Source organism: Phallusia mammillata, chromosome 3, assembly GCF_965637545.1.
Source record: "Phallusia mammillata chromosome 3, kaPhaMamm4.hap1.1, whole genome shotgun sequence".
Lineage (NCBI taxonomy): Eukaryota > Metazoa > Chordata > Ascidiacea > Phlebobranchia > Ascidiidae > Phallusia > Phallusia mammillata.
Window position 1 is genome coordinate 10,246,291 of NC_137254.1, and position 24,048 is coordinate 10,270,338.

General features: G+C 36.7%; 2 protein-coding genes, 3 long non-coding RNA genes and 1 pseudogene across 5 annotated transcripts; 1 reads left to right on the forward strand and 5 right to left on the reverse strand.

Moving 5' to 3' along the window:
• Positions 1 to 1,631: 1,631 nt before the first annotated feature.
• LOC145220204 (uncharacterized) lies at positions 1,632 to 4,869 on the reverse strand. The gene is made up of 2 exons (XM_080087480.1): positions 1,722 to 4,869; positions 1,632 to 1,651 (listed from the first exon to the last, which is right to left on the reverse strand). The coding sequence occupies exon 1, from the start codon at positions 4,534 to 4,536 to the stop codon at positions 2,125 to 2,127; it is 2,412 nt and encodes an 803-aa protein (XP_079943606.1). The 5' UTR covers positions 4,537 to 4,869; the 3' UTR covers positions 1,632 to 1,651; positions 1,722 to 2,124.
• Positions 4,870 to 5,477: 608 nt separating this feature from the next.
• On the reverse strand, positions 5,478 to 6,515 carry LOC145218567 (uncharacterized). The gene is made up of 3 exons (XR_013857655.1): positions 6,495 to 6,515; positions 6,284 to 6,401; positions 5,478 to 6,174 (listed from the first exon to the last, which is right to left on the reverse strand). It is a non-coding gene; the product is annotated as an uncharacterized LOC145218567 (long non-coding RNA).
• Positions 6,516 to 6,522: 7 nt separating this feature from the next.
• On the reverse strand, positions 6,523 to 7,258 carry LOC145218568 (uncharacterized). The gene is made up of 3 exons (XR_013857656.1): positions 7,131 to 7,258; positions 6,977 to 7,075; positions 6,523 to 6,907 (listed from the first exon to the last, which is right to left on the reverse strand). It is a non-coding gene; the product is annotated as an uncharacterized LOC145218568 (long non-coding RNA).
• A 1,584-nt stretch (positions 7,259 to 8,842) lies between these two features.
• Positions 8,843 to 11,977, reverse strand: LOC145220164 (uncharacterized). Its single transcript, XM_080087445.1, has 3 exons — positions 11,805 to 11,977; positions 9,987 to 10,124; positions 8,843 to 9,165 (listed from the first exon to the last, which is right to left on the reverse strand). The coding sequence occupies exons 1-3, from the start codon at positions 11,965 to 11,967 to the stop codon at positions 8,996 to 8,998; spliced, it is 471 nt and encodes a 156-aa protein (XP_079943571.1). The 5' UTR covers positions 11,968 to 11,977; the 3' UTR covers positions 8,843 to 8,995.
• A 2,128-nt stretch (positions 11,978 to 14,105) lies between these two features.
• LOC145218313 (uncharacterized) lies at positions 14,106 to 15,009 on the forward strand. The gene is made up of 2 exons (XR_013857566.1): positions 14,106 to 14,193; positions 14,404 to 15,009. It is a non-coding gene; the product is annotated as an uncharacterized LOC145218313 (long non-coding RNA).
• A 1,856-nt stretch (positions 15,010 to 16,865) lies between these two features.
• LOC145218307 (uncharacterized) lies at positions 16,866 to 20,222 on the reverse strand (annotated as a pseudogene).
• Between the last annotated feature and the right edge of the window lie 3,826 nt (positions 20,223 to 24,048).

The window sequence follows — 24,048 nt, forward strand, 5'->3', positions numbered from 1 at the left end:
TGGGTGTTTTTGTGAAGCCATACTTTTTCTTTTTACTTGCTACTGCATCCACATTATGTAAAGGCCTACGCATATCTCGAAATCTGCTTCGTAGGCTTTGCACCCAAGTAACCTGTTGTAAATGTTTAAAATTTAGTTAACTAGACACACACAATAATCTGCTCTCGATTAAACATATATCACAGGTGAAGTGCAGTTTTTGTCAGCAAGAAAAGGAATTTTTTTCACAAGCTCTAAATATGCATTTCTATACTGAAGAGGTGATGGATACCTGTCCCAAACAATACCCAAATTGTTAAAATTGATTACTTAATTCTGATAATAACTTACAAGTTTTTTGATGCCAAAGAATCAAAAATTATTTGAACCAATTTGCGTCTTGTTGTTTCCTTTAAAACACTTTTTCCTGCTTCCACATCATTCAGATCCATTAATACATTTACAGGAATTTGGGGCAGTTTGTAAGTGGCGAACCAATTAGCACTTGGCTCACTTGTGTCATCACTTGTTGAAGTTGTAGCAATGCTTGTATTTGTATCATCTAAGCCAGGGGTGGGCAAACTACGGCCCGCGGGCCGCATGCGGCCCGGCAAAGGAGTTCATGCGGCCCGCCAAATGTTTCCGAGTAACGCTGAATAGTACTATGAGCACAGGAGCAGAGTTTTTAAATTACCGGGGGTGTGACTTGCCGATACCAATACCATGTGCAGTATCTGTACCCGCACGATCAGTTTTTTTTAAGGTTTGGTTTGGGTGACCGCTAAGTAGTTTTAAGAGACCGCAAGTGTTTCATTTAAATACCAAAAAATAGCCATTTCCAAATTTTGGGAAACCGCTGGAGAAATTTGGGGGGCCGAAACACCTTTAAAAAAAAACACTGCGCACGATACTTTGGAACCAAACACAGATACTTTTCACGTGCTTTAGCCTGCCACGTTATTATGCAAATCGTCACTTGACACAATTTCTTCGTTCGATAAAAGTAAAAGCGATTCACGTTTTCAAATACAGCCCACTTTGCACTGTTGACGCCCAAACTTTGACACAAGGACTTCATTAACAAAAAACGTGGTTCAGCCTTTGTTGCAACAAACGCTTGTTTTTTCAAAAAAAACAATTACAATTGTAGCGTTTCAACCACTGTTTGTACAATCATGAACAAAAGTATTTGCAAGCTGAAAATATGCTATGTAATAATTTTGCGCAGGGGTGCACAACCTGCGGCCGCAATCTATTTTGCTAAATATTTTGATTTTCAAACTGCTAAAACAGATTTCGTGGGACTGGAAAAAAGATTACCAGTCTAGTAACCATATGCGCCAGGCTTTTTATCCGCTTATTATGTGCAAACAATGCGAAAAAGGGCACTGCAATCGTCACAATACAGTTTATGACGTCATAAACAGTTAGCTCTGTTCAGCTAAACTTGTGCACAAGTTAGAAATTGTTAATCAGAGCATCTTAGGCGACTTTAAATGGTATATATATGATACAAACCTTATTCTTTGCATCAGTTGTTTTAAAACAAAACAACAAGCAAGCAATTGGCGGCCGTTGGTGAAATACCAAGCGGCCCGATAAGATTATAAACTTTAATGCGGCCCTTGAACTGAAAAGTTTGCCCACCCCTGATCTAAGCATTCTTGTTGCTCTGAAAATTCAACATAGTTACCACTACAATAATTAACCCCACGTTAGAAACATATGAACTACAAACTTACGATCCAATTTAACCAGCAGTCGGCCTTTTTGTGGAATTTCATTTAAATCCATTACATCCACCCAATCATCAAACTCATTATTGTAAATTTGAAATTTTATGGCACCTGCAATGCCAAATGCATTGGAAACCACATCATATAGCTCACATTTCATTTCACATGATACTATTTTCTTCGAATCATTATATGTTGTATGATACACAAATGCCATTTTTAACTTTTTGCACCTAAAACAAACAGTTTAAAACTTTTGTATGAGACATAATATTAGTAATATCACAGACTTTAAAGTGAGCAACTCAACATACTCAGGATAAAACACTGCATTTGACAAACACAGTTAAGTAAAGTGAAAATCCATGACACAGTAAATATACACCAAAGAACTTGCAGAAAAAGTAAACTACCACCTTTGCACACCCTTATTTAACAACTTGGTAATGTAGTCTGACATAGGACTTTTCTTTGTACATATACATATCCAAACAACAGTGTAACTCTGATCCTGGTTCAAAAAAAGGTGGTTTTCTGTGTCTGCTATTTCATAACAGTGCAAATGCGAGTTAAAAGAAAGGGTCTCCAAATGTAGTCCATGAATGACCAATTTTTCGTTCACTAAATAAATACCCTTCACCCTTGCAAAAAAAGGAATACCATCCACAACATCCAAAACAGAAATTCCATTTTCTGTATAAAAACGTCCGAGAAACTTGATTTTTTTCACTTTGCTGATTGAATTTTCCTGGCCTGATTGACCACTTTCATAATCTTCAAACTCACTTCTTATTAACTGTTCGACAGAAACAGGCAACTCTTTGTCACAAACTTTTTCTTCCCCAATTATGTGTGGAATTTCACCTAAAACACGATTGGACTGTTCCCAACATTTTCGGTACTGAATACGCTCAGCTACAGTCTTGCAAATATTTTTAAAGTTTTTCGATTTTACTCCAATATTTTTTAGTTTGGTGTGGAATGATTCAAACCTCATGCACCATATATGTGACAATGGACCAAAGTTAAGAATGTGGTTTGGATAATGAAGCATATAATGAAATTTGGGTTTAATGTAATCCTTTGCCACCGAAACAAACAATTGATAAAATTCAGGTACAATGACTGCAAGATAATGTACTAATTCCTTTGTTACAACAGGAGCAAAAATTATATCCATGCATTCTGAGAGTGAAATATATAACTTCCAAAACACATCATCATCAGGAACTAAATCAGCAACATAAAATGAAAAAAGGCGAAAAAAACACCAACTTTCACTTGCATTAAGGTGAATTTTTCCATTTGCATGAACTACATCTAGAGGTAGGCACCTTGGCTTGTTTGCCATATCAGACTTACCAAAAGCAAATCCACGAACTCTTTCATTAAAACTGGAGTATGAAAGAATCCCACTTTGGTGAAAGTGCTTTAATATTGCCTGCAACAAAGCTGGAATAACCCCTTCCAAACAATCGTGCATGATGTCTGGAGGTATTGATGTTACAGGGCTAAAACCCATAACGGATTCTAGAGGGCAATTAGAAACAACACCATAAACTCCAGAAAGTGTGTTGTCAATCTGCACATCCCTTACATGAATTTCATGGGCTGCAGATGTTCGCAAAGTGAAATTTTGTGGATGACACTTAACTTTTATATCTTCGTATGAGCACATACAAAATCTGCAAATTCTGCCACTACTGAAGCATTTTCTAAAGCCTCCAATGTCATGTGCACCTAAATTATCTGCAGAAAGGGTTGCAAGACTTCCAAAAAAAGTCTGACATTTACCATTGATTTTACAGCTAATGCCTTGTCTCTCTAATATATTCAAATCTTTCAAAAGTGGTTGCAATACTTGTTTATAGCCAGTTTGATGTAACACATATGTTTTGACAACTAAGGTCAAAAATATGTGATGCAGTGAAGATGTGTACTTGCTGGAGATATTTCCCAAAAAGAAGTAAAAACAGGTAAGCTTATTCTTTTTGCGTGAGGTGCCCAATGGGTTGCACAGTTCCAATTCATCACAGTACAAGTGAATTCTGGCAAGGTTGCCTTGAAAGTACTCATAACTTTTAAAAAAATCTCCACAACAAAAGCTAAAAATTAGATTTTTTTCACTATGCTTTCTTTCTGTTACTATGTTTTGGTAAATTTCTGGTTGCTGGATATACTGTCTCAAAGTATCCAAAATAGGAACGTACTGATAACTATGTGAACCCAATACAACTTCCAATGGGTTTATCAAACCAAAATTTGCAGTGAGGCATTTGTTAAGTTCAGTTTCAGACTGTAACCTTCCCCACAAAGCAGCAGAAAAATTTCTATCCGCCAAGTATGTATGATCTACATTTAACTGTGATAAGTGTGACATCTGCAATATGGATTGGTGAAAACTGCTAAAATTGGCCGTAATTTCTGACATGATATGAGAAGCAGCAGATTTGGGAAGAACATGCCCTTCTCTGATATTTAGATACAATTTAATTATGTTTCGCACAAAATCTCCCTCAGTTGGAATATAACATATGGGCAAATCTTCTTCAACACGAGCATTACTACCAGTTTCATCAAAAGCATCGCTGGTCTCAGATGAAAGGACTTCACTAGCAACTATATTGGCATGACTTCTCACTAAATGTTTTTCAAAACTTCTTATACTTGTGTAAATCTTACCACATCTATAAACCTTACAAGTGAGAACTAACATCTGACTGGATCTTGCGTGATCATTTCTCATGTGAGCAAGAAGATATTTGCGATGATTAAGGTGCACACAGTTAGCAAATGGACATTGAAACTTTGGATTCTCCATCTAAACAAACAAGAGTTCCAATAACTCCTCCAAATTATCAAAAAAGTCGCCCTCGGAAATTATTTTAACGACACTTTCTTTTTAAAGCATTACACATCATTTTACCGAATAATTTTAATTATGTCTTACCTTGAATCTTCTTAACAATGTTGCTTTTATCAGATAAACCTTCGCGATGTTTCGACAAACCCGAAGGCATTATAACGCAAACGCCAAAATGGCGATGTAAAGTCACGTGATCGCAAACCACGTTGTGTCAACCGAAATCGTATTTAAATATTTGTTGTTTTTTCTTCGTTTGTAGAAGATTGTGATACATTCATATCAATAAATTCACACACATTTCTTTTTCAAGCTTTTCAACAGGCATATATTCTCTTATTTAGTCCAGGTCTTTATTTAAACAAGAAATTTTGGACGTTTTTTTGCGATGTTACCTAACCCTGTCGGTAAAAACAAAAGCTACCCGACGTTGGTGTTGTGTTGCAGCCATGAATATCCGAATGTTTGCCGTTAGATTGGGTCATTTTTAGATTCTTTAAAGTATTGCATCCAGAGCGAAACTTTAGCTACTCCACTGTTAACAGCAGTTGGGTTGCTGACAACTCAGGATATTAGTTATCAACCCACCATAGAGCATTAAAAACCACCTTTGTTAATTTACCACCCTTCTCAAGGAGGTACAACACATCCTGCGGTTAAACTGGCATCAATTCCAACATGTTAAGTGGAATTTTTACGAACATGCCAGATATTCCACCCCAAAACAGTGAGAGGGTGTGTGGTACAAACATGTAAATTTAATTTCCACCTTTTCCATTTACAGTGTAGAAACAACCCGATCTTTCCAAGCGGGTGTTTTTATACATTTTCACCCAATTTTATACTGGATTTTCCTAGGTGGAATTGCAAAAATTCCACCCGTAAGTAATAAAAACGGCCTCGTAATTAAGGTGTATTTCCACCTTTCCACCCTAACATGCCATATCTTTTGGGAGGAAAACACCAATTCCACCATTGGCAAAACAATGTTCTCACCCTAAAACAACACTTCAAATTATTAACGAACACATTTTGTATTACCTTAACAAGCAAGTTAAAATGATGCACTGTAGATACTTAAACCATTTAACATGAACAATTCAAATGTAGCACTGTAAACCCAGTTTTCAAGTTACAAAACTTTTTCAGCAAAGAAAGATACACACATATTTTTATGGCAGACAAAATCAAAGTCTTGGTAGCATTACAATGAGTTTATAATGCGCAGTACATGTAAAGGTATTTTTACTCCAGTTAAATTTGGAATATAGCCACACACAAATGCCATGGTTTTACAACATTGAGGAGGTATGACAACATCAAATACCCAATATGCCGCAATCAAAGTTGCAAATGCTGTAATAAGGTCACCCCCAACACAAATTTCTGTTCCATCAATGTGCACATGAGTTGACGAAGGTGCTACAGTAACAAGTGGACATGGCCAATGGACATTCTACAAAAGTATCTTTTTCAGTTTGCAGATTTAAGTGACCATGTCAATTTACAATACCTTACCTTATCAAAAACAAAAAAAACTGCTCATTTTCTCTTGGAAAGCTGCTGGTAAAAACAAGATCCATGAATTCTTCATTTCTACACACACACACAAAAAGATATTAAAATATTTATTTTCTAAAATAATACCCACCAAACCTATTTTTTGCTGACATGTGCCACATACTACACTCATTTTTAAACTAACCTAAAATAGCATCATTGACTTGTCCTTCCCACTTAATTTTTGCTTTGATTTTTTTAAACTCATCTGCATGCAACTTTTTCATGTTAATCCCTGATACCTGTTCCATCTCCTCTAAAATCTAGAATATAAAGTATTTTAAATCACCACTGTTTCTTTATAGAAAGCTAATATCAATGAATAAAATTGGCATCAAAGAACTAAATAGGCACACCCATTTTGATGATTTTAAAGGTTGGTAAATCTCAAGTAGGTCTTTAGCTGTTCCTTTAAAATTTCGACGAAACTCGTAAGTTCTTTTTAGTCTATCCCTTATTGTTTCCTCACAAGGTTCTCGCTTGCTCATTTCTTTTTGAAGCTGATCTACAAGCATATTTGTGCCAAAATCATCAGGCTGTGTCATTTTTGCCTGCAATATGAAATTAGTGTTTCAGATATCCACACTACTCTTGCAAATCAAGTATTTACATCAGTTTTTCTTTTTTTGCTACAGTCCTCATTTACCACAACAGACTTGTTGCTCCTCACATGACCATACTTTCGCTTCATAACTTCTCGATAACTGTTATTGGTAAACTGTCTGCGCCAGTTTGTAAACTTGGTTCTCAACATTTTCACCCATGTTGTCTACAAATAAAGTAAATGTAAAACAGCTTTATACAAATCCTTTTCAGAAAGCAAAAGAAAAAAACATACAAAGTAACAGCCAGTATTTGAGAATCGATCCCTCAGTATCGGGTATTCAGCAATTATAGTGACTGACACACTTCTTGATATTGATACGGCATTGGATATCTGTGAATGGTATTTGTTAACTCAACAAAAAATACAGCATTAAACTTATTCTTACAAAGTATACTTGACCATGTCTGCAAAAATTATGGCCACAATCCTTCTCCTAAGTTTTCTCCCAATGTGTGCTGTGACTCCCTCCTCAACACTTCTAATTTCTGAAAAAATATGTGCCGGTAAAGCTCCGGAACTTTATATATCATCGGCCAACTTCTGGTGTCTTCACTTGATGAGGTAGAAGGCAACTCTTCTTTTAACTCAACTGTGTCTGATTCTGGTATGGTTGAAGAGAAGCTATTCTCCTGTTCCATATGTTGAAGCTGTTCCACATCTTTAATTATTACTTTAAGTTTGCCTGTGGTAGGAGCTTCTTGAAGCGTGTCGAAATCAATCCAGTCACTAAATTGTTCAACATAGTACTGAAGTTTAAAATCACTTATACCAAACACATTGGCAATCTCCTCATAAAGGTCATTGAGGCATTTTACAGTGACAAGTTGCTTTGTCTGGTTATGTGTCACATGAAATGTATATGACATTTTGATGAATATTTGAAAAACACAAATGTGGTAAACCTACAAACAAGGCAGGTACTTTAATTTAATGTAACTGTTGTAAAGTATAAGCATAAAAGGGACCAGCAAGCTCACTGGCAAGTTTTACCACCTGCCAAAAATTGCATAATAAATGAACACAGTATGCATGAAGCTGTTTGTTCACAACTAGGTCATAAATATTGCCAACTAAAAACCAAGCATGTTTAAATGACCAACCAAATTTCACTTTAAAAAAAAGGATTATCACCGACAACATTAATCACAAAAATGTCACTAATTTTGTAGTGGTAGCAATCAAAATACAAATCCATGCCACCATAAGAAAAAAAATCTCCAAAAATTGAAAATCAAAAATATCTAATGCAGTAGGTAACATACTAATGTCCAACTTATGACAATTATGTGTTTTCCATACATCATAGTTTCGTATTGTAAACAACAAATATTGTAATGTTTCCCGGCACTTAAGAAATCTTCAGTACTAACACTGCATAGCTGCACTGGGCATTAGAGCGTGTCAATAAAAACAATTTAAACACAGTATATACAAACTGTTTTGTTTTTAAGAAACTTCTGATCAAACCTCTTACTGTCTAACTGCACAGCATTACCTGATTAACACAGATAAACACAGGCTACAAACTCAAACGCGTGTTTTTCGCAACAACGTGGACTACAAAATACAAACGCGCATGCGCAGTAGTTGACCATTGGGGTGGTGGCGGCAGTTTTTTTTCCAACGCCTTTTACAAAACTACTGAATAAAAAAAAAACACTAAACAACAATCAAACAAGTTGATTTTCGAACAAAATGTAATTTAAGTAGGCTACGCCCGGTAAGAAACATTGTTGACCACGAAACTGGCACAACGGGGGGAAACCCATATTCCACCTTTAATGTAAAGGCAAAAGTAGTAAAATATGCCCGAAAAGGTACATATAAAAAATACAACCCACGTAAAAGAGTGGAAAAAAATCCACCCAACACAAATCCACCTTTAGCATTTACAGTGCATAGGCTTTAGCGTAACAATGGGTCGGTCAACTTTTATATAGACTTTGTTTGCGGCAGCTCCACATTTAGCTAGATTTCGATAGGGTGGCGCAAAGACATTTATCATGAAAAGAGGGGTGTAGTGGTTTGTAAGTTTTAAAATTGTACATACAAATTAAGTTTAGTTTTAATTTGTGATAATAATACCATACCTCTTTTTTCTTAGGATATACCGTTATAACTATTGCTATTTACGCCACCTATCGAAATTTAGCTAAACGTGCGGCTGACATGAGGTATGAGTAGAATTTCTGTTCAGGAAGGTTTCATACCAGACGTTAAGTTGAAAAATAGAAATAAGCACAAAAATCTTTAAAATCCCTTACTTCTGAAAATAACAGTGTTGAAAACAATAGCAAAGAATCCAGCACCAGTAGAGCACCATGCGATGATAAAGCTGTGTCCCCAGTATGCTGCGGTTGTCTGGATACGTGATGAGTACTCGGCAGTGTAGGCTATGCACCCAGCCAGATTTAAACACCCTGTATAAAAAATAGTTGTATTGTTAAAGGGGAAATACCACTTTGGGGTTGTGTTTACGCAGCAATTGTAAAAGCAATAAAACCACACAGCGCGCGTTTTACGTGGTTTGCTGGGTAATAAACCTAGGCGAGTGTGCTTTAAACATATTGACGGTTATTGGAAAGGCCCAACAATACCCTACAATAAAATTTTCCACAGTTTGCTTAGCAAAATGCGAAATGAGCAAACGACGAATTGCAAATGTGCAAAACAACGCTAGAACATTGTTTTTATGTTTTTTGTAACAAAAATCAGACCAAAAAATAGTACGTCAGGCTAATCGAATGCGGCATACTGAATTAGCCGGTCATTAAGCATTTCAATATGGCAAGGCGTAGGTTAGAACAAACTAGCCAGCGGTGGGATTGAAATCTACGACAAGAGCCTTTTCAGGACTCACGCTCTACCAACTGAGCTACACAGGCTGAGCGGTAAGCACATTAAAAGTGGAATCACATGCACCGTTGCCTGCCTCATATGCTGCATATATCAGCTCCGCAGTAGGGTATTGCCAGGCTGACCAATAATCAAACCCACATGAAACATTTAAGTTGCATATTGATTTTGTTTCACATTTTTCGTACTTTTGTCGCGATCGAAACATTTAGCTTTTTAATGTTCTGCAAACCTGAATAGCTTTAAAAAGCTCCAGTAATCTTAGGGTTTGGACGCGTTCGAAACAAAGAAATACAACTGCTTGTGACTGTTTTAGTGCATTTGTGTCGCTATGTGTTATTTCGTCAAGCGCAAAAACTCCACCCTACAACTCAATGTAACTTACAAGATATGACGGAAAACACAAGAATGACCAATCTCATGGTTTTATTCTCCTTGAAGAACTTGAGAAAAGACCCGACAAAAGCGCCGCACCACGTGAAGATTGAGATGCAGATGAAGGCAATGGTGATGTTCGTTAAAACTGTAAAACATAATATCAAAGCAATTTATGAAGTATAGAACCAAAAACAAATGCTACTTTTGTATATAGCAACAGTAACGAATCTATGCACAAAGTTTAATCATAAGGCATAAATTGGACATTAGTTGCAGAAATTTAGACATTCTCTCCTAAAAATTATCGTATTTTTGTGCAAGTTTATTCGTAACAACATTTACAGTTTTTCCATTTGGAATGCGTCGTTTAAACGCAATGATTTTCCACCATCAGTGCGTACAACCATTGATGCACCAAATCAGTTTTTTTTAGGTTCTGTCCGAAACCGAATATTCAAGAGTTTTACACAAGCACTTCCGCCGAATAAACCGAATCGTTTAAGGCGGTACGCGAAGCAGAAAGCTATTCTTTTGACATAAACACATGAGGTTTGCTGCCGGGTAAGCGTTAGTATTGCCACAACATTATAATCTTAAATCTAAATATTTTAATGCTGTCTCGCCCGTTGTTGCCTGCTTGCAAAAAGAGTTACCGATGTTTTGTGAGTAGTGTACTAAACGATAACGCTTTAAAAAATATACTAGTTGGCGCGATATTAGTTTTTGTGTAGGTTGGAAGGTTCTATTTTAAAATGTTTCTCTGTTAAGTAGTGACCAGCGTGTATTTTTTGTGCAATTTTAATCACATGATAATTGGAGGGAAATTTGCCATTGTCAAGGATTGTGTTTATGTTATACGCAATAACATTTTTGTACTATCCGTTCATAATCTTTTGTACAAGGGGTTGTTATACAGGAGTGACTCCAAAAGTGAGCAAAACATGTACTCTCAGTTTCGGTACAGCAAACTTACACAAGGCCGATATGTTTGGTTATCGTGCTTATGTAAATATTAGAGCAAGTTGTTCAAAGCCCGACCCTTGTCTAACACATGAGGTAGCCAGTTCGGCCTGACATTATAGGGGAACTTCCATTAGGTGAACAACGTTTTACTACAAACTGATATTTCCTGACACGAAGATTAGTGAATAGGGCAGTAAATAGTTTGGCTGAAGTAAACCGAAAGTAGATTTGCCGTTTGAAATAAATTTTATGTTTTTCCAATGCAAGGGGTGTGCAGTGTGCAGTCTTTTCACTGTGAGGCCAATTACAATCACCATAATTAGATGGGCCGCCCCACCTTTATACAACACAAGGGGATTTTACTTTGTTGCATACCAAATATGCCTATATTGAGTTGAAAAGTAAAATTCGCATTTGATTCTAGCCGCATTATTGTCAGGTCACAGAAAAAAAACACCGGGCGCATTAATCTGCTCAAAAATATTTAAAAATTGGACTCGTTTTCAGTAGATTTGAAATCCAAGCATCTCTGCTGGCCGCACAACCTTCAATCAATGGGCCGCACTTAGCCCGCGGGCCGCAGTCTGCACACGCCTATTTTAAAGATATGCCATTATCCTTTTGAAGGCGTCTCGTATAGGACGTCGAAACGACGCTCTATGGAAGTTGCGTTTTAAATTCTTACTTTAGACTCCTAATTGACACGTATGAAATACTTTGACAAGACTATTGTCATTACAGTAGTAGTAAAAAAAATAACAACAACGTTTTTATGAAACCTTATTTTTGACACACGCAGCATTGGATAGAAAATTCACTTGTCTTTAATTCCCTTCAATATTAATAACGATTTTGAACTTACCAGGCACTTCGTGAAACAAACACGTTCCATTGATACAGTACTCGAAAAGTCCATATTTCACACCGTCTTCAACAATCCACGAGTTAGAGTCTGTCGCTACAATTGCAAACGCAAGCGCAGCTAGAACAAAAGATGTTGCGACTACATTGATTGTACGATACATTGTGTGTTTAAAATTGTGTATCTGAAAAAAAAGCAATTGTGTATCAAATATATGATATAAATCTGCATCACGTCTATTTATAGGTTATTGCTTGAAATCAGTGTCAGATATTATTTAACTTGGCAGCAGCATTTTGCAATCAAACTGACGCCACTGTTGCATGTAATTTTACTTGATTTAAGTCAAATACGCGTAGCTATCGACAAGTTACCGAGAAAAACAACTACTCAACTCAAACCTAAACAGCCTTAGATTTCAGCACTGCCCAAACACCCTTCGCTCAAAGCAGTAAAACACAAAAAGTATGTGGTTTCGTTTAAGTAACTATCGACAAAACTTGACTAGGGTCATTAAGCAACTCAAATCTGAATAGTTACATTGGATCACAGCACTGCTAAAACACCCTTCGTTCAACGCAATAAAACACACGTAATATATGGTTTCATGTACTTAACCATCGATAAAGCCTAAGTGTTTGTTTTAGAAGCTATAAGTGTGTCATGTAAAGTTAACCTTATTTGAACGAGTTCAAAATTTAGCAGGGCGTATTTCCAAGGAACATTTTTATCTATTGCTTTGGTATCTCACCACATTTTAATGTCACCAAATTATTGTTTTATCATAAAAGTCCAGAGTTCCGCTTTTAGCGCATTTTTACCATCTATCTGCATTCCAAGCTGTTGTGATTCATGTGTACCCTTTTTGAATTACCAGTGACATACCCTTAATAGAACACATTTATGCACTAGCTAACACGCAAATGTCGTGGTAAGTTCTAACTTAAACGCATTTTAAGTTTCATTGTGTAAATATGTCTCTTCAAAAATGTTTAGAAGTTTGCACTACATACAAACACTCTGATTTTATATTAAAGGATAGAGACATTGTATTTGTAAGTAAGCTGTAGACAGTGCACACTGTCGACCTACATTATCTTATGTATACAGCTGGTGACAAGACATTGACCCTATTTTCAAAGTACCACTCCGTTTTCGAGAGTTGTAAAGGGGCTCGAAATTCGAGTTGGTACGGCCTGAACCCGAAAGTATAAGCCCGAACCCGAATCGTTTTCAAAAAGCCCGTTTAGGCCCGAATGTTTGATTAATAGTTCTGTAACAAAGAAGACATACACATTGGATGATAATGTACAATGGCCTAAACATGCATTTTACGGCTCTTGGACATTAGGTGTAGTCCAGCAACTAGCTACTCAGCTATGCAATTTAGACTCAAACAATTACGGACATAGAATGTGAAGCTAGGCCAAAATCAAGCCCGCTTATTAAAAAATATGCGCTTAAGAGATCAACAATGTAGGAAGTGTAATAAATTCAGGTAATATACTGTAAATATTAAATACTACCAAACAGTTAGCTGACAAATCAATGCATTTATTCCTGAAATCTACCGCTGAGCAGTTAACCCGATAGGAAATTCCTGGAAAACCCCACTAAGTCTGACCTCTAAAGTGTGCCCGGCATAATGTCATTTGAAGTGTGCCGATAACGCGTGATAACATTCCATTCTTTCGTCTGACGTCATACTTGACGTAATACTGTTTACCTACATGGCGACAATCTTGCCTGCTTGCCAGCTCCCGTCACGCAACGCTTTGTAATTACGGTCTTGAAAGCTATCTTGAAAAAATAATTGTGCCCTCTACTTTTGTACGGCTATGTTTCGTTTACCAAGAAAAATATACTTAACTCAACAGAAAAAAAGCACTATACGTATATTTCCTAGTGTTGGTTCCAAAATGTACACATACTTTCTTTGTGTCTGTTCGATTTGATTAAATTTCGACTGTTTAACCTTATCCTAATATGTCAAAGCCAGACGAAGCTATTTGAAGTACCCTAGATTTCATACGACTGGAGCAGTATTAAGCAAAGTGAATGCCTGTAATAAGCAGTGGTGCTAGGGGCGGTTTTCCTGTCAAATTGAACTGGTTTCAGATGTCGAGTTGCGGGTTGCTATCACTGCTTGCAGGTTGCGTTTTATCATGCGGGTTGCAATAAACTTTAATATTTTACGACCTTTTTGCATTAATGCGTCTTTGCAAGTGTTGAAATCTCAGTAAAATTTGTTTAGTATTGGCCAAATTTTTATTAATTCTTGCGATTTTCGAACAAGTTTTGACAAGCATGACATCTCAGAACTTGTCCTAACAACACCACATAAACATTTATGGTTTCAATGCCCCTATTTAACGACAGTGACTTCAAGGTAGGTTAGTGATGACAATGTTTGTCATCACCTCTGTGTTGTACCGCAGTGTTAACTTAGATACAATCCAGATAGAGTAACACTGATGTTTATGTGTTCACCAAACTTAAATACAATCGTCAGGATGAAAGAGTGGTTAGCGCAATCAACTTATGTTCGCAAGGTTGTAGTTTTGAATCCTATCTTTTTCCTTTTGTGTTTTTTTTTCAGAGCAAGAAGCTTGAGCTTGCTCTCTCCCAATGTTCACTAACTTGGGTAACCGACCGCCCAAGCCAAAATCAAATTGCAATATCGCCAATCTGGCATGTTCTGTTGATGAATCGCGATGAACTGTTTGAAGTATTTGTTTTCGGTGTTCTGTTTTAAAATGTAGATTGAACCAGCGAAGATTTTTTGTGTTACATATTGGTGGGCGGGTAAACCCTGAATTCGTTATGCTTTTAAATAAGCTGCCTGTTTGATTCAAATACAACGAATATTACTAGTTTTATTTATTTCATGTAATGTGAGAACCTTCATTTGACACTGGTTTTGAATAATGCCGCAATAGTTTCATGCTCATGAAAACAGAAATAGTGTAACAAGATTTACATTCTTCCGAAGGCAAGACCGTGGTGTCACCCTTCTGCCATTTTGACGAAATTCAAATATATATATATATGAGTTTTGGGCATTTGACTTGACTTTGTTTAGTTTTACACTTCACTGTCTAGCGGTCACAGATTTGCTATTTTACGTCCACGAGGTGTCGTATAGAAACGGTTCTTGTCATTCTCTACTGTGTGTGTGTTTTTTTTTAAATAAAAGTAAAACGGGGATGCACATAGTCTGATAATATGAAACGCTTGACACGTATGACAACTTAAAAATGCATTCAAAACTTCCTTTAAAACAAAGTACAATGTTAGCATCTTTTGATGATTGCATATTGCACAAACAGCACGCTACCAAATATATCCAAATGTTATTCTACATAATATGGAAAACACATTGCATAGATAAAATTACTCTTTGGAGCAGGCCAATATGAACATAATAATATTAGTAGAGTTTCTTTAATGTGCTTCATCATGTGGGTGTGTAAACATCCACCTTTGAGCAAATGTTATTCAGCAAAGAACACCTTGGTTTGTGTCAAAATGGTCTGTTTATTGAAACGCAATGTCAATGTTCCACTTTGGACACTGCTTCTTTTTCATCATCATCATCATTTTTCTGTCCTGCTTAATCCCTAATTGAGGGTCGCCGGGGCAGCAGCTCAAGATTGAGCCTCCTCACTTCACGGTCTTCCACCACTTCCTTCAGTTCATTTAGATGAAGTCCCAAACGATTCCAGGTTAAACTTTCAACTTGACCGAGCCATCGAGTTCGAGGTCGTCCAGTGGACCGCTTCTCTTTTGATTTTGCCAACAAAGATTGTTTGGGAAGGCTTTCCTTAGGCATTCAGCTAACATGGCTAAACCAACTCAGCTGGGATCTTTCGATTCGGAGAAGTAGAGCATCGACGTTCAGGGATTCGTGGATTTCAGAGCTACGTACTTTGTCAAGTAAAGTAACCCCTTCCACCCTACGCAAAAACCTCCTTTCAGACGCTTGTACTTGTGATCGCACCTTCTCGGTCATTATCCACGACTCATGACCATAAGTAAGAATGGAAATGAAAATGGTTCTAAATACCGCCATCTTTGCCTTCTTCGACAATCCTCGCTTCCTGACAACCGAAAGCTGCAATGCTTTCATCACAGAGCTTGCTTTCCCAGTTCTGACATCAATTTCCGTGTCTTGTTTCCCATCACTTGTAAATGTGACGAGATGTTGAAACTACTCCACCTGTTTCACTGAAACTCCATCTATTACTTCTTTTTCAAATATCTCATCCATGCATCTATGAGCTTTTTAATGTTGTGAAAAATGTTGAATCAAACTGTCTTTCCAAATGGGCACTTCTGCGAGAGGTTTTTCTCTGTAACACTCGACCGCAGCAAAATGTTTTTTTTTTCACAAAACATCACATCGATGAGAGGTCACATTTTTTATGAGTCAACACGTGTCTTTTCAATGTTCCACTTTGGGTAAATCTTTTCTCACAAATATCACACCGATGTCGTTTCTCATTAGTGTGAATCAACATGTGTATTTTCAAACACTTACCTCGGCTAAATCTTTTTTCACATACATTACATTGAGCAGGTTCTTTATTTTTGTGAGCCCACATGTGTTTGTTCAAATTCTCCAACTGGGCAAATCGTTTTTCACAAACATAACATCGATGAGGTTTTTCATCAGTGTGTGTCAACATATGTCTTTTCAAACTTCCATTTTGGGCAAAGCTTCTGTTACAAACAACGCATTGATAAGGTTTATCTTTGGTGTGAGTCAACATGTGTCTGTTTAATGTAGCAACTTGACGAAATTGTTTTTCACAAAGGTCACATCTATAAGGTTTCTCATTAGTGTGAATCAACACGTGATTTCCTAAAGCTCCTGTCCGTTTGAAGCTTTTTCCACAAGCATCACACCGATAGGGCTTTTGATTGGTGTGAATCAACATATGTCTGTTCAAAGTTCCAATTTGAGTAAAAGTTTTTTCACAAACATCACATCGATGGGTTTTCTTGTTTGTCATATTATTTTAATCATAGAGCAATGTGCAAAAGAGATCTAGAGGATAATCTGGGAAAAAATGAAAGGTTAGTTTTTATTCATGCACACAGGGTGTATGTATCTGCATTTAGCAATAAATTTTTTCAAGAAATGTCTTTGCAAAAAAAAAACACTTTTAAAGTTTTTTTTTTTTAAAACACTTTTTCTCCAACTTATGCACAACCTTTGAGTACAACAAATGTACATATAAATGTACATTTAACTGTCAGAATATTTGAATAAGCTATTGCTGCCAGACATAACATATAACCGTGTATTGCTCAGCAAGCAGTTTTGTTATATATAATCGACGTTTCGACACCCTATTCAAGACGTCTTCATTAGGACAATGGCATACCTTGCAAAAAATATTTCTTATAAAGCGACGAATTTCAATCAACCACACGTATAAACAGCGATAACAAGATTGTGCGGCTGCAAACTCGCACCAACGTATTGATAAAACAAGCTCAGAGATGTAAAAGCGGCCGGATAATTAATCGGTATTAGAACACCTTTTTTTACGTTCATTATGTTAGCGCAGGAATGGATGTTCCAAGACTGTAGGAAACTTCGCTTGTGGTAATCAGTATCACTTGAGCAGTGGTCAACATACGGCGGATTAAATCTGTTAACCTTGGTATGTAAGGTAAGGTGACGAAGACACGTTCTTTGTACTGGATCTGTTTCCGTGTAATCTTTTATGATTACGGAGAATCTAGTTCTAGTAGCCATTTAACCGCAGGGCCTCATTTACCCTTTGCGATTCCGTTTGAAGCATTGCCAGGTCTGTCATCAAGCGTCTGTCCTGATCGTTAAGTGCTTTGACAACAGCTCCTTTATAGTTGATGGTGGGACGTGAAGTGTAAATAGCTTTGTTGGACACACACGTGAAAAGTTTACCATCCGCCGCTTTTAAAATCTCCACATCTATGAAGGTAAACTGGTACCTTTCCGAAAAATTATCGCCCGCTTTTACACCATTGAGCTTGTTCTATCACTACGTTGGTGCGAGTTTGCAGCCGCGCGATCTTGTTATCGCTGTTTTATGTGTGTGGTTGGTGTGAATTTGTCGCTTTATAGGAAATTTATCTTGCAAGATATGCCATTATCCTGATGAAGGCGTCTTGTATAAGACGTCGAAACGTCAATTATTTCTATGAAACTGCTGAAAGAATTATTCTCGGCTATACTCGTATATTATGCCTTTCAGTAAGAGCTTATTTACTATTCATTCTATGTTAGGGCTCGATAGGCTGCAAAATCTAATACAACGCTTGTCTAAAGTTTCATAAAAAAAACAGTGGTATTTCAGCATGTGTTACGTCGAATATGAACTAACATAGTAAACAAAACCGAACACACTAGCTTTACCTCGCTACAAAAGCATAACCTTAACTAGGCTACAAAGAACAGCTGTTATGCATACGCAGAGAAACAGTAACCAGTTGTGCAGTTGCTACACCAGACATCCTTACGTTCGCGTATCACAGGAAGTAATTAATCAGAGCAGTCAGGGCGCAATGCTGCATAGCTAGACATGCCACATTTTTTCTACCGAAAATCGTGACGGTATTTGTTTATTGGTGCAAAGATGGCAGCACAAGATATGGTGCGACATAATCAACAAAAAGAACGTATAACATAAGGTACGATGCTACGCTTTCCAATTTGGAACATACCACTCTGCAAACATTCTTTAAAAATGTATATGAAGGTTAAAACATTACAATAACGTTAAAGGTCGTATTTGCATTTAATTTAGAACATAATAACAATAATTTAAATAGTTTTTAAATATCAAGGGAAATTAAGGACATTTCAGAGTTGCGCAGCTATTTTCGACTTGGTGATTGTTTATTATTATTTCGCTTTGTTTAAAATATTTTCGCTAAGTTTTTTTTTCATCATGCAAACAAACTCAACTCAAATGATCCTTCTTTTTTCCTGTTAAAGTAAACTTGAATAATACGATAGAAAATTCTTTATTAAACTACTTTTATACAGTTGCCGCTTTGAAATTAATTAATCATACAAATGTTACATTAATGGCATTTCTCACTAATGCATGCTATCATGTTAAATTTCAATGTTTCACTTTGGACCAAAGATGACATCTTCTTGGTTTCTCATTGTTGTGAATCAACATGTGCTCTCCAATTCAATCTTTTCTCACATATATCACATTAACGGCATTTCTTAGCAGTATGAGTCGACATGTGTCTTTTCAAATGTTCATTTCGCCGAAAGCGTTTATCACAGACAACACAATGAAAACGTTTCTCATTGGTGTGAGTCAACATGTGTTTGTTTAAATACTCTAACTGGGCAAATCTTTTTTCACAAACATTACATCGATGAGACTTTGCATCAGTGTGTTTCAACATGTGTCTTTTCCATTTTTCACAAACTTTACATCTTTTAGGTTTATCATTAGTGTGAATCAACATGTGCCTTTGTAAATGTTTTCTTAGAGCAAGTCTCTTTTTACAAACATCACATCGATAAGGTTTTTAATTAGTATGAATCAACAAGTGTCGCTTCAAAGATGATGTCCATTTAAATCTTTTTTCACAAACATTACACCGATGGCGTTTCCTATTAGTGTGAGTCAACATGTGTGTTTTCAAGTCTCCGGTTCGAGCAAATCTTTTTTCACAAACATCACATCGATGAGGTTTATGTTTGGTGTGAGTTAACATGTGTATTTTCAAGTCTCCTCTTCCAGCAAATCTTTTTTCACAAATATCACATCGATGAGGTTTTTGATTAGTATGAATCAATAGGTGTCGTTTTAAAGATGCTGCCCACTTGAATCTTTTCTCGCAAACATCACACCAAAAGGGTTTCTCATTAGTGTGGAGCAACATGTGTCTTTTCAAATGTTCAAACCGAGTGAATCTTTTTTCACAAACATCACACCGATGGCGTTTCCCGTTAGTGTGAATCAACATGTGTCTTTGCAAAGTTCCACTTCGGCTTAAACTTTTTTCACAAACATCACATCGATGGAGTTTCTTATTTGCCATATTGCTTTACTGTTTTAAACACGGAGCAGCCTGCGAAACGGATCGAAACGAAAATCTTGGAAAATAAAAAGGATTTTTTTATTACCTTACAACAGTGGTTCCCAACCTTTTTGTAGTCACGGACCACTTTTACAAATTTTATAGGTCCGCGTACCCCCAACGTAATTTTGTTTTATTTTTCGTTTCTGGCAGTATATGTTATTACTTTCGCTTTGGGGGCAGAATTGTAATCAACGTTCACAGTTCCTAAATCTCAATAAATTTATGTCTGTACCAGTCGATGTAACAAAGAAATAAATTTTCTGGAGTGCAACACTTGAAACAAAGCAGAATTAGTTCTGTTGTTTATGTGTGTTATGATGTCACAATGGAAGTAACAATCTCAAGTTTTCTTGATCCAAAGGTTTAATCTGTTAAAATCGGTTTAGAAACTTAAAAATATTGTACTGTTGGTGAAAGGTACCAAGTACGTTTGCCTCCACGGACCCCTTAGGAGTCCACTTACCCCAGGTTGGGAACCACTGCTTTACAACGTGTGTGTAACTGCATTTAGCAGCATATTTAGGACAATACTTGTTGTTTTTAAAGAGGTTGTGCTACATGCAACATTTTTTAAACCGATAATATCTAAAGCACATGAGTTATCGCAGATATAATTGATAATGCAAAAGCGTATTTGAGATATTACATACTTTGAAAACTGACCATTCTATATCAGTGAGTGATGCTGTTAAAGCTTTCAATATTGACGTTTTAACGTCCTTATGAAGGCGTCTAGCATGGGACGAAGAAACGTCGATTATTTGTAATAAACATGGTGTATGAGCAAACTTGCTGTATATTCATTTTGCCTGGCAGCAACAGATTGTTTGTCTATATTGGGACTCGGTAGACTACAAAGTCTAATACAACATTTGTTAACAGTTTTGAAAACATATAGGCCACACTCCGCTATCTGCATTCCTAATTCTCGGCATAGCAACGAATGCGATACAACATACCATAGCACAGGGGATACATTTAGATTGTGCGTTCTGAACAAACACAAGCAAAATGGTCCGCACCAATCTATCTTTTTATCATTTACACTTGCTACTAAAAATCTAATATAACTAAGCTTATGAGACCAGCTGTTGCGGTTACACGGAGAAATAGTAACTAGTTGTGCAGCTGCGACCTCCGCCTTTTGTACGTTCTCGTATCACAGGAAGTAATTGACCACATTGACAATAAAGCGGTCTGGGACCAGAAGCACTGTATTACACGCAACACAACAGAACGATGTAATACATCAGCTCTGTGTCTCAATGGAAAAATAGAAACGCTAAAACAGGCAATCAGGTATTTCCGATGTCATGCATCGAGTATAGGAAGCAGCAATTAGTATTTTACTTATCACTGCTTTAAATTGTCACCAAAGCATTTTGAATCTGACAAGCGTATTGTCCTTCACATATCATTTACGCGGTACCTTTAAAGCATATTTTCTACCAGTTTCGGAAATCTTTTTAGCCGGTGTTGGTATAGGTTTGTGCTGATGACTGTGCTTTGAAAAAGTCACGCAAATGATCAAAAAGTTAAAAAACTGTTTCGTTTTTTTTTTTTCAACGCAATACTGTTTAAATCAGTGGTTTTTAGCTTTTATATTTTGTAACCCAAAAATCGTAAAAATCTTGACATTTTGAACAAAAAATAGAAACGTTAATGAAGTCTGGGACCAGTTAAATGCTGTATAGCTAGGCGTGCCATATTTTTTGCACAGAAAACAGGGACGTTATTTTTATTGGTACAAAGATGGCAGCGTAATGTACAGTACAAAAAAACAAACTACGTTTAAGGTACGATGCTACCCCTTCCCATTTGGAACGTACCACTCTACCAAAATTCTTTAAAAATGAACGTGAAGGTTATATGGTAACCATTACCTTAGAGGTCATATTTCCAATAATTTCGGATCGTAAAAACAATAGTTAGTTTTGTAAATGTTACAGAAAAAAAATCTTTACCGCCTCCAATTGAAAAATGTGGTTATTTCCAATGCCAATCAATTTCTTGCTAACATCAGTACAATGCAGTTATTCCAGCTATTGATTTCTGCAAATCTGAAAATTTGGAAGCTGAAGTAAAATATTTATTCATGAGGCCTTGTCCCCACATAGCTGCATAAAATGCAAACCTTAGTTTCCGCCGCTGATGTCAAAGAATTAGGAAATGAAAAATGTAGCCAATATTGGTTGATTATAATCAATCAACTCACAATCGTATTGTGAAAATCGTATACCGCCAAACGGGCTGGACATCGGGACAGAGCCAAAAATCCGGGACAGTTACGGCTACGATCATGCATAATTCACAAATTGTGGCCTCCACATTTAAACTGCTATGTTTTCCTTTATTGCTGTTTATCAAGAAACACATACTGACTCAAATAAGCAAATAAATTGACGCACTTGTGTACATACATATATCTACCAGTGTTGGTTTAAAAAACTTTCTTTGTTCGTTTCAATTACATATTATTACGACTGAATGTCTTGCAAGCAGTGATGCTATGGTGGTGGTTTTCTTGTCCAATTGGGCTGTTTTTCGACGTCGAGTTGCGGTTTACTATCACTACTTGCAGATTGCGTTTTATTAGCAGTGTTGCCAAACGCATTTTTATTTTGCATGGATTTTTACATGCACGTGTCTTGGCAGGCATTGAAATCTCAGTTAAAATTGGGCTTCTTTTTAGGTTACTTTTTATTGTTTTGTTTTGCAGTTTCCGTTTTTAGACCAGTTTTGACAAAAGCACGGTTACGTATTTTAGAATTTGTCGTTGCAACACCACATCAACATCTATGATTTCAATGCTTCTATTTAACAATAGTGACTGAAGGGTTGGAGGTAAGCAAGTCATATAGTTAAAAAAAATTTTAAGTATTCATCACTTTAAATGTGGACATCACATTAAAAACGATAGTTCTCCAACATTTTGTTACAAAGCTTTACTTTCGCGTCTCGTTGTTTAAAATCATGACAACTTCCAGATGGCTCAACGCACTCTTAGAAGGCATAGACTTTGTCTGCACTTTGTCGTGCAGGGCCTTTAAAGACCGATCCCAGTAGCGTTTAACGATTGCCTTTTTCGCTTTCCACTTGTGTTTGCGCGATTGTTGTGACGTTGCACATTTTTTATTTGCAGCGTAAGCCTGAGTATGATATAGCAGCACTCGCAAATGCAGTTGATCGTCTCGCGATTGGCGCCTTTCATAGCCCCTTAGGCAAGCTTTGGTTAGCTCTGCGCCAGAACTGTGAACATGTGCAGACGATTGGACATTTTTAGAATGACTTTGATACGTAAACGAATTACACTTTACCCCTGAAACTGTTTGTGTTAAAACGATACTTAAAACACTAAATAACCTTTCTCACTTATCAAACGCGAATAAAAAAAGGTGCTCCCACAACCAGTCGGACCGGCAACAACACATGTAAATTGAAGAACAAACTCGATACTTGCTTAAAACAAAAATAACAAATGCACACGCTTTATATACAATACAACCAAATACCACGAGAAAAATAAACTTTCCCGGCTGAAGCCTTTTCCCTTTTGCGAACTTATACACAGAACGTACTGACGGTTTCCAATCATGTACGTCCGAAAACCGAAAATGTGAGCAAGAAATCGTCTGAAAAACATCTTGACACATTGTTTGGCCGGTGGTGTAAATTTATCCTCGATCAAACACCACTGACACATTGGCGACTTATACGCTGAATTTTGGTCAATCTGAGTTTGATAATTACAGAGTGGTACATCATGTTGGTTTTTAATGATCCAATTCGGTCAAAGGTTCTTTCACAAACATTACATCTATGAGGTTTCTCATTGTTGTGAATCAACATGTGCTCTGAAATTACGTCTTTTCTCACAAACATCACATCACTCGCCTTTTTCACCAGTGTAAGTCAACGTGTTTCTTTTCAAATTTCGCGAAAGCGTTTACCACAACACAGTAATACGATTTTTCATTGGTGTGGATCAATATGTGCTAAATAAACCTACCACTGCAGCGAAATGATTTTTCACAAAACATCAGGTCTCATTAGTGTGAATCAACATGTGTCGTTTTAATGCTCCAATTTGAGTAAATCGTTTTTAACACATTTCACACCGATGTGGTTTTTCATTCGTGTA

Bases quoted from the DNA above. Each gene is read 5' to 3' on its own strand.
- LOC145220204 (XM_080087480.1), bottom strand. From the start codon at position 4,536: ATGGAGAATCCAAAGTTTCAATGTCCATTTGCTAACTGTGTGCACCTT.
- LOC145220164 (XM_080087445.1), bottom strand. From the start codon at position 11,967: ATGTATCGTACAATCAATGTAGTCGCAACATCTTTTGTTCTAGCTGCG. The intron at 10,125-11,804 runs GTAAGTTCAAAA...TATGTTTTACAG, and splicing joins TTTGTTTCACGAAGTGCCTG to TTTTAACGAACATCACCATT. The intron at 9,166-9,986 runs GTAAGTTACATT...TTTTTTATACAG, and splicing joins TGTGTTTTCCGTCATATCTT to GGTGTTTAAATCTGGCTGGG.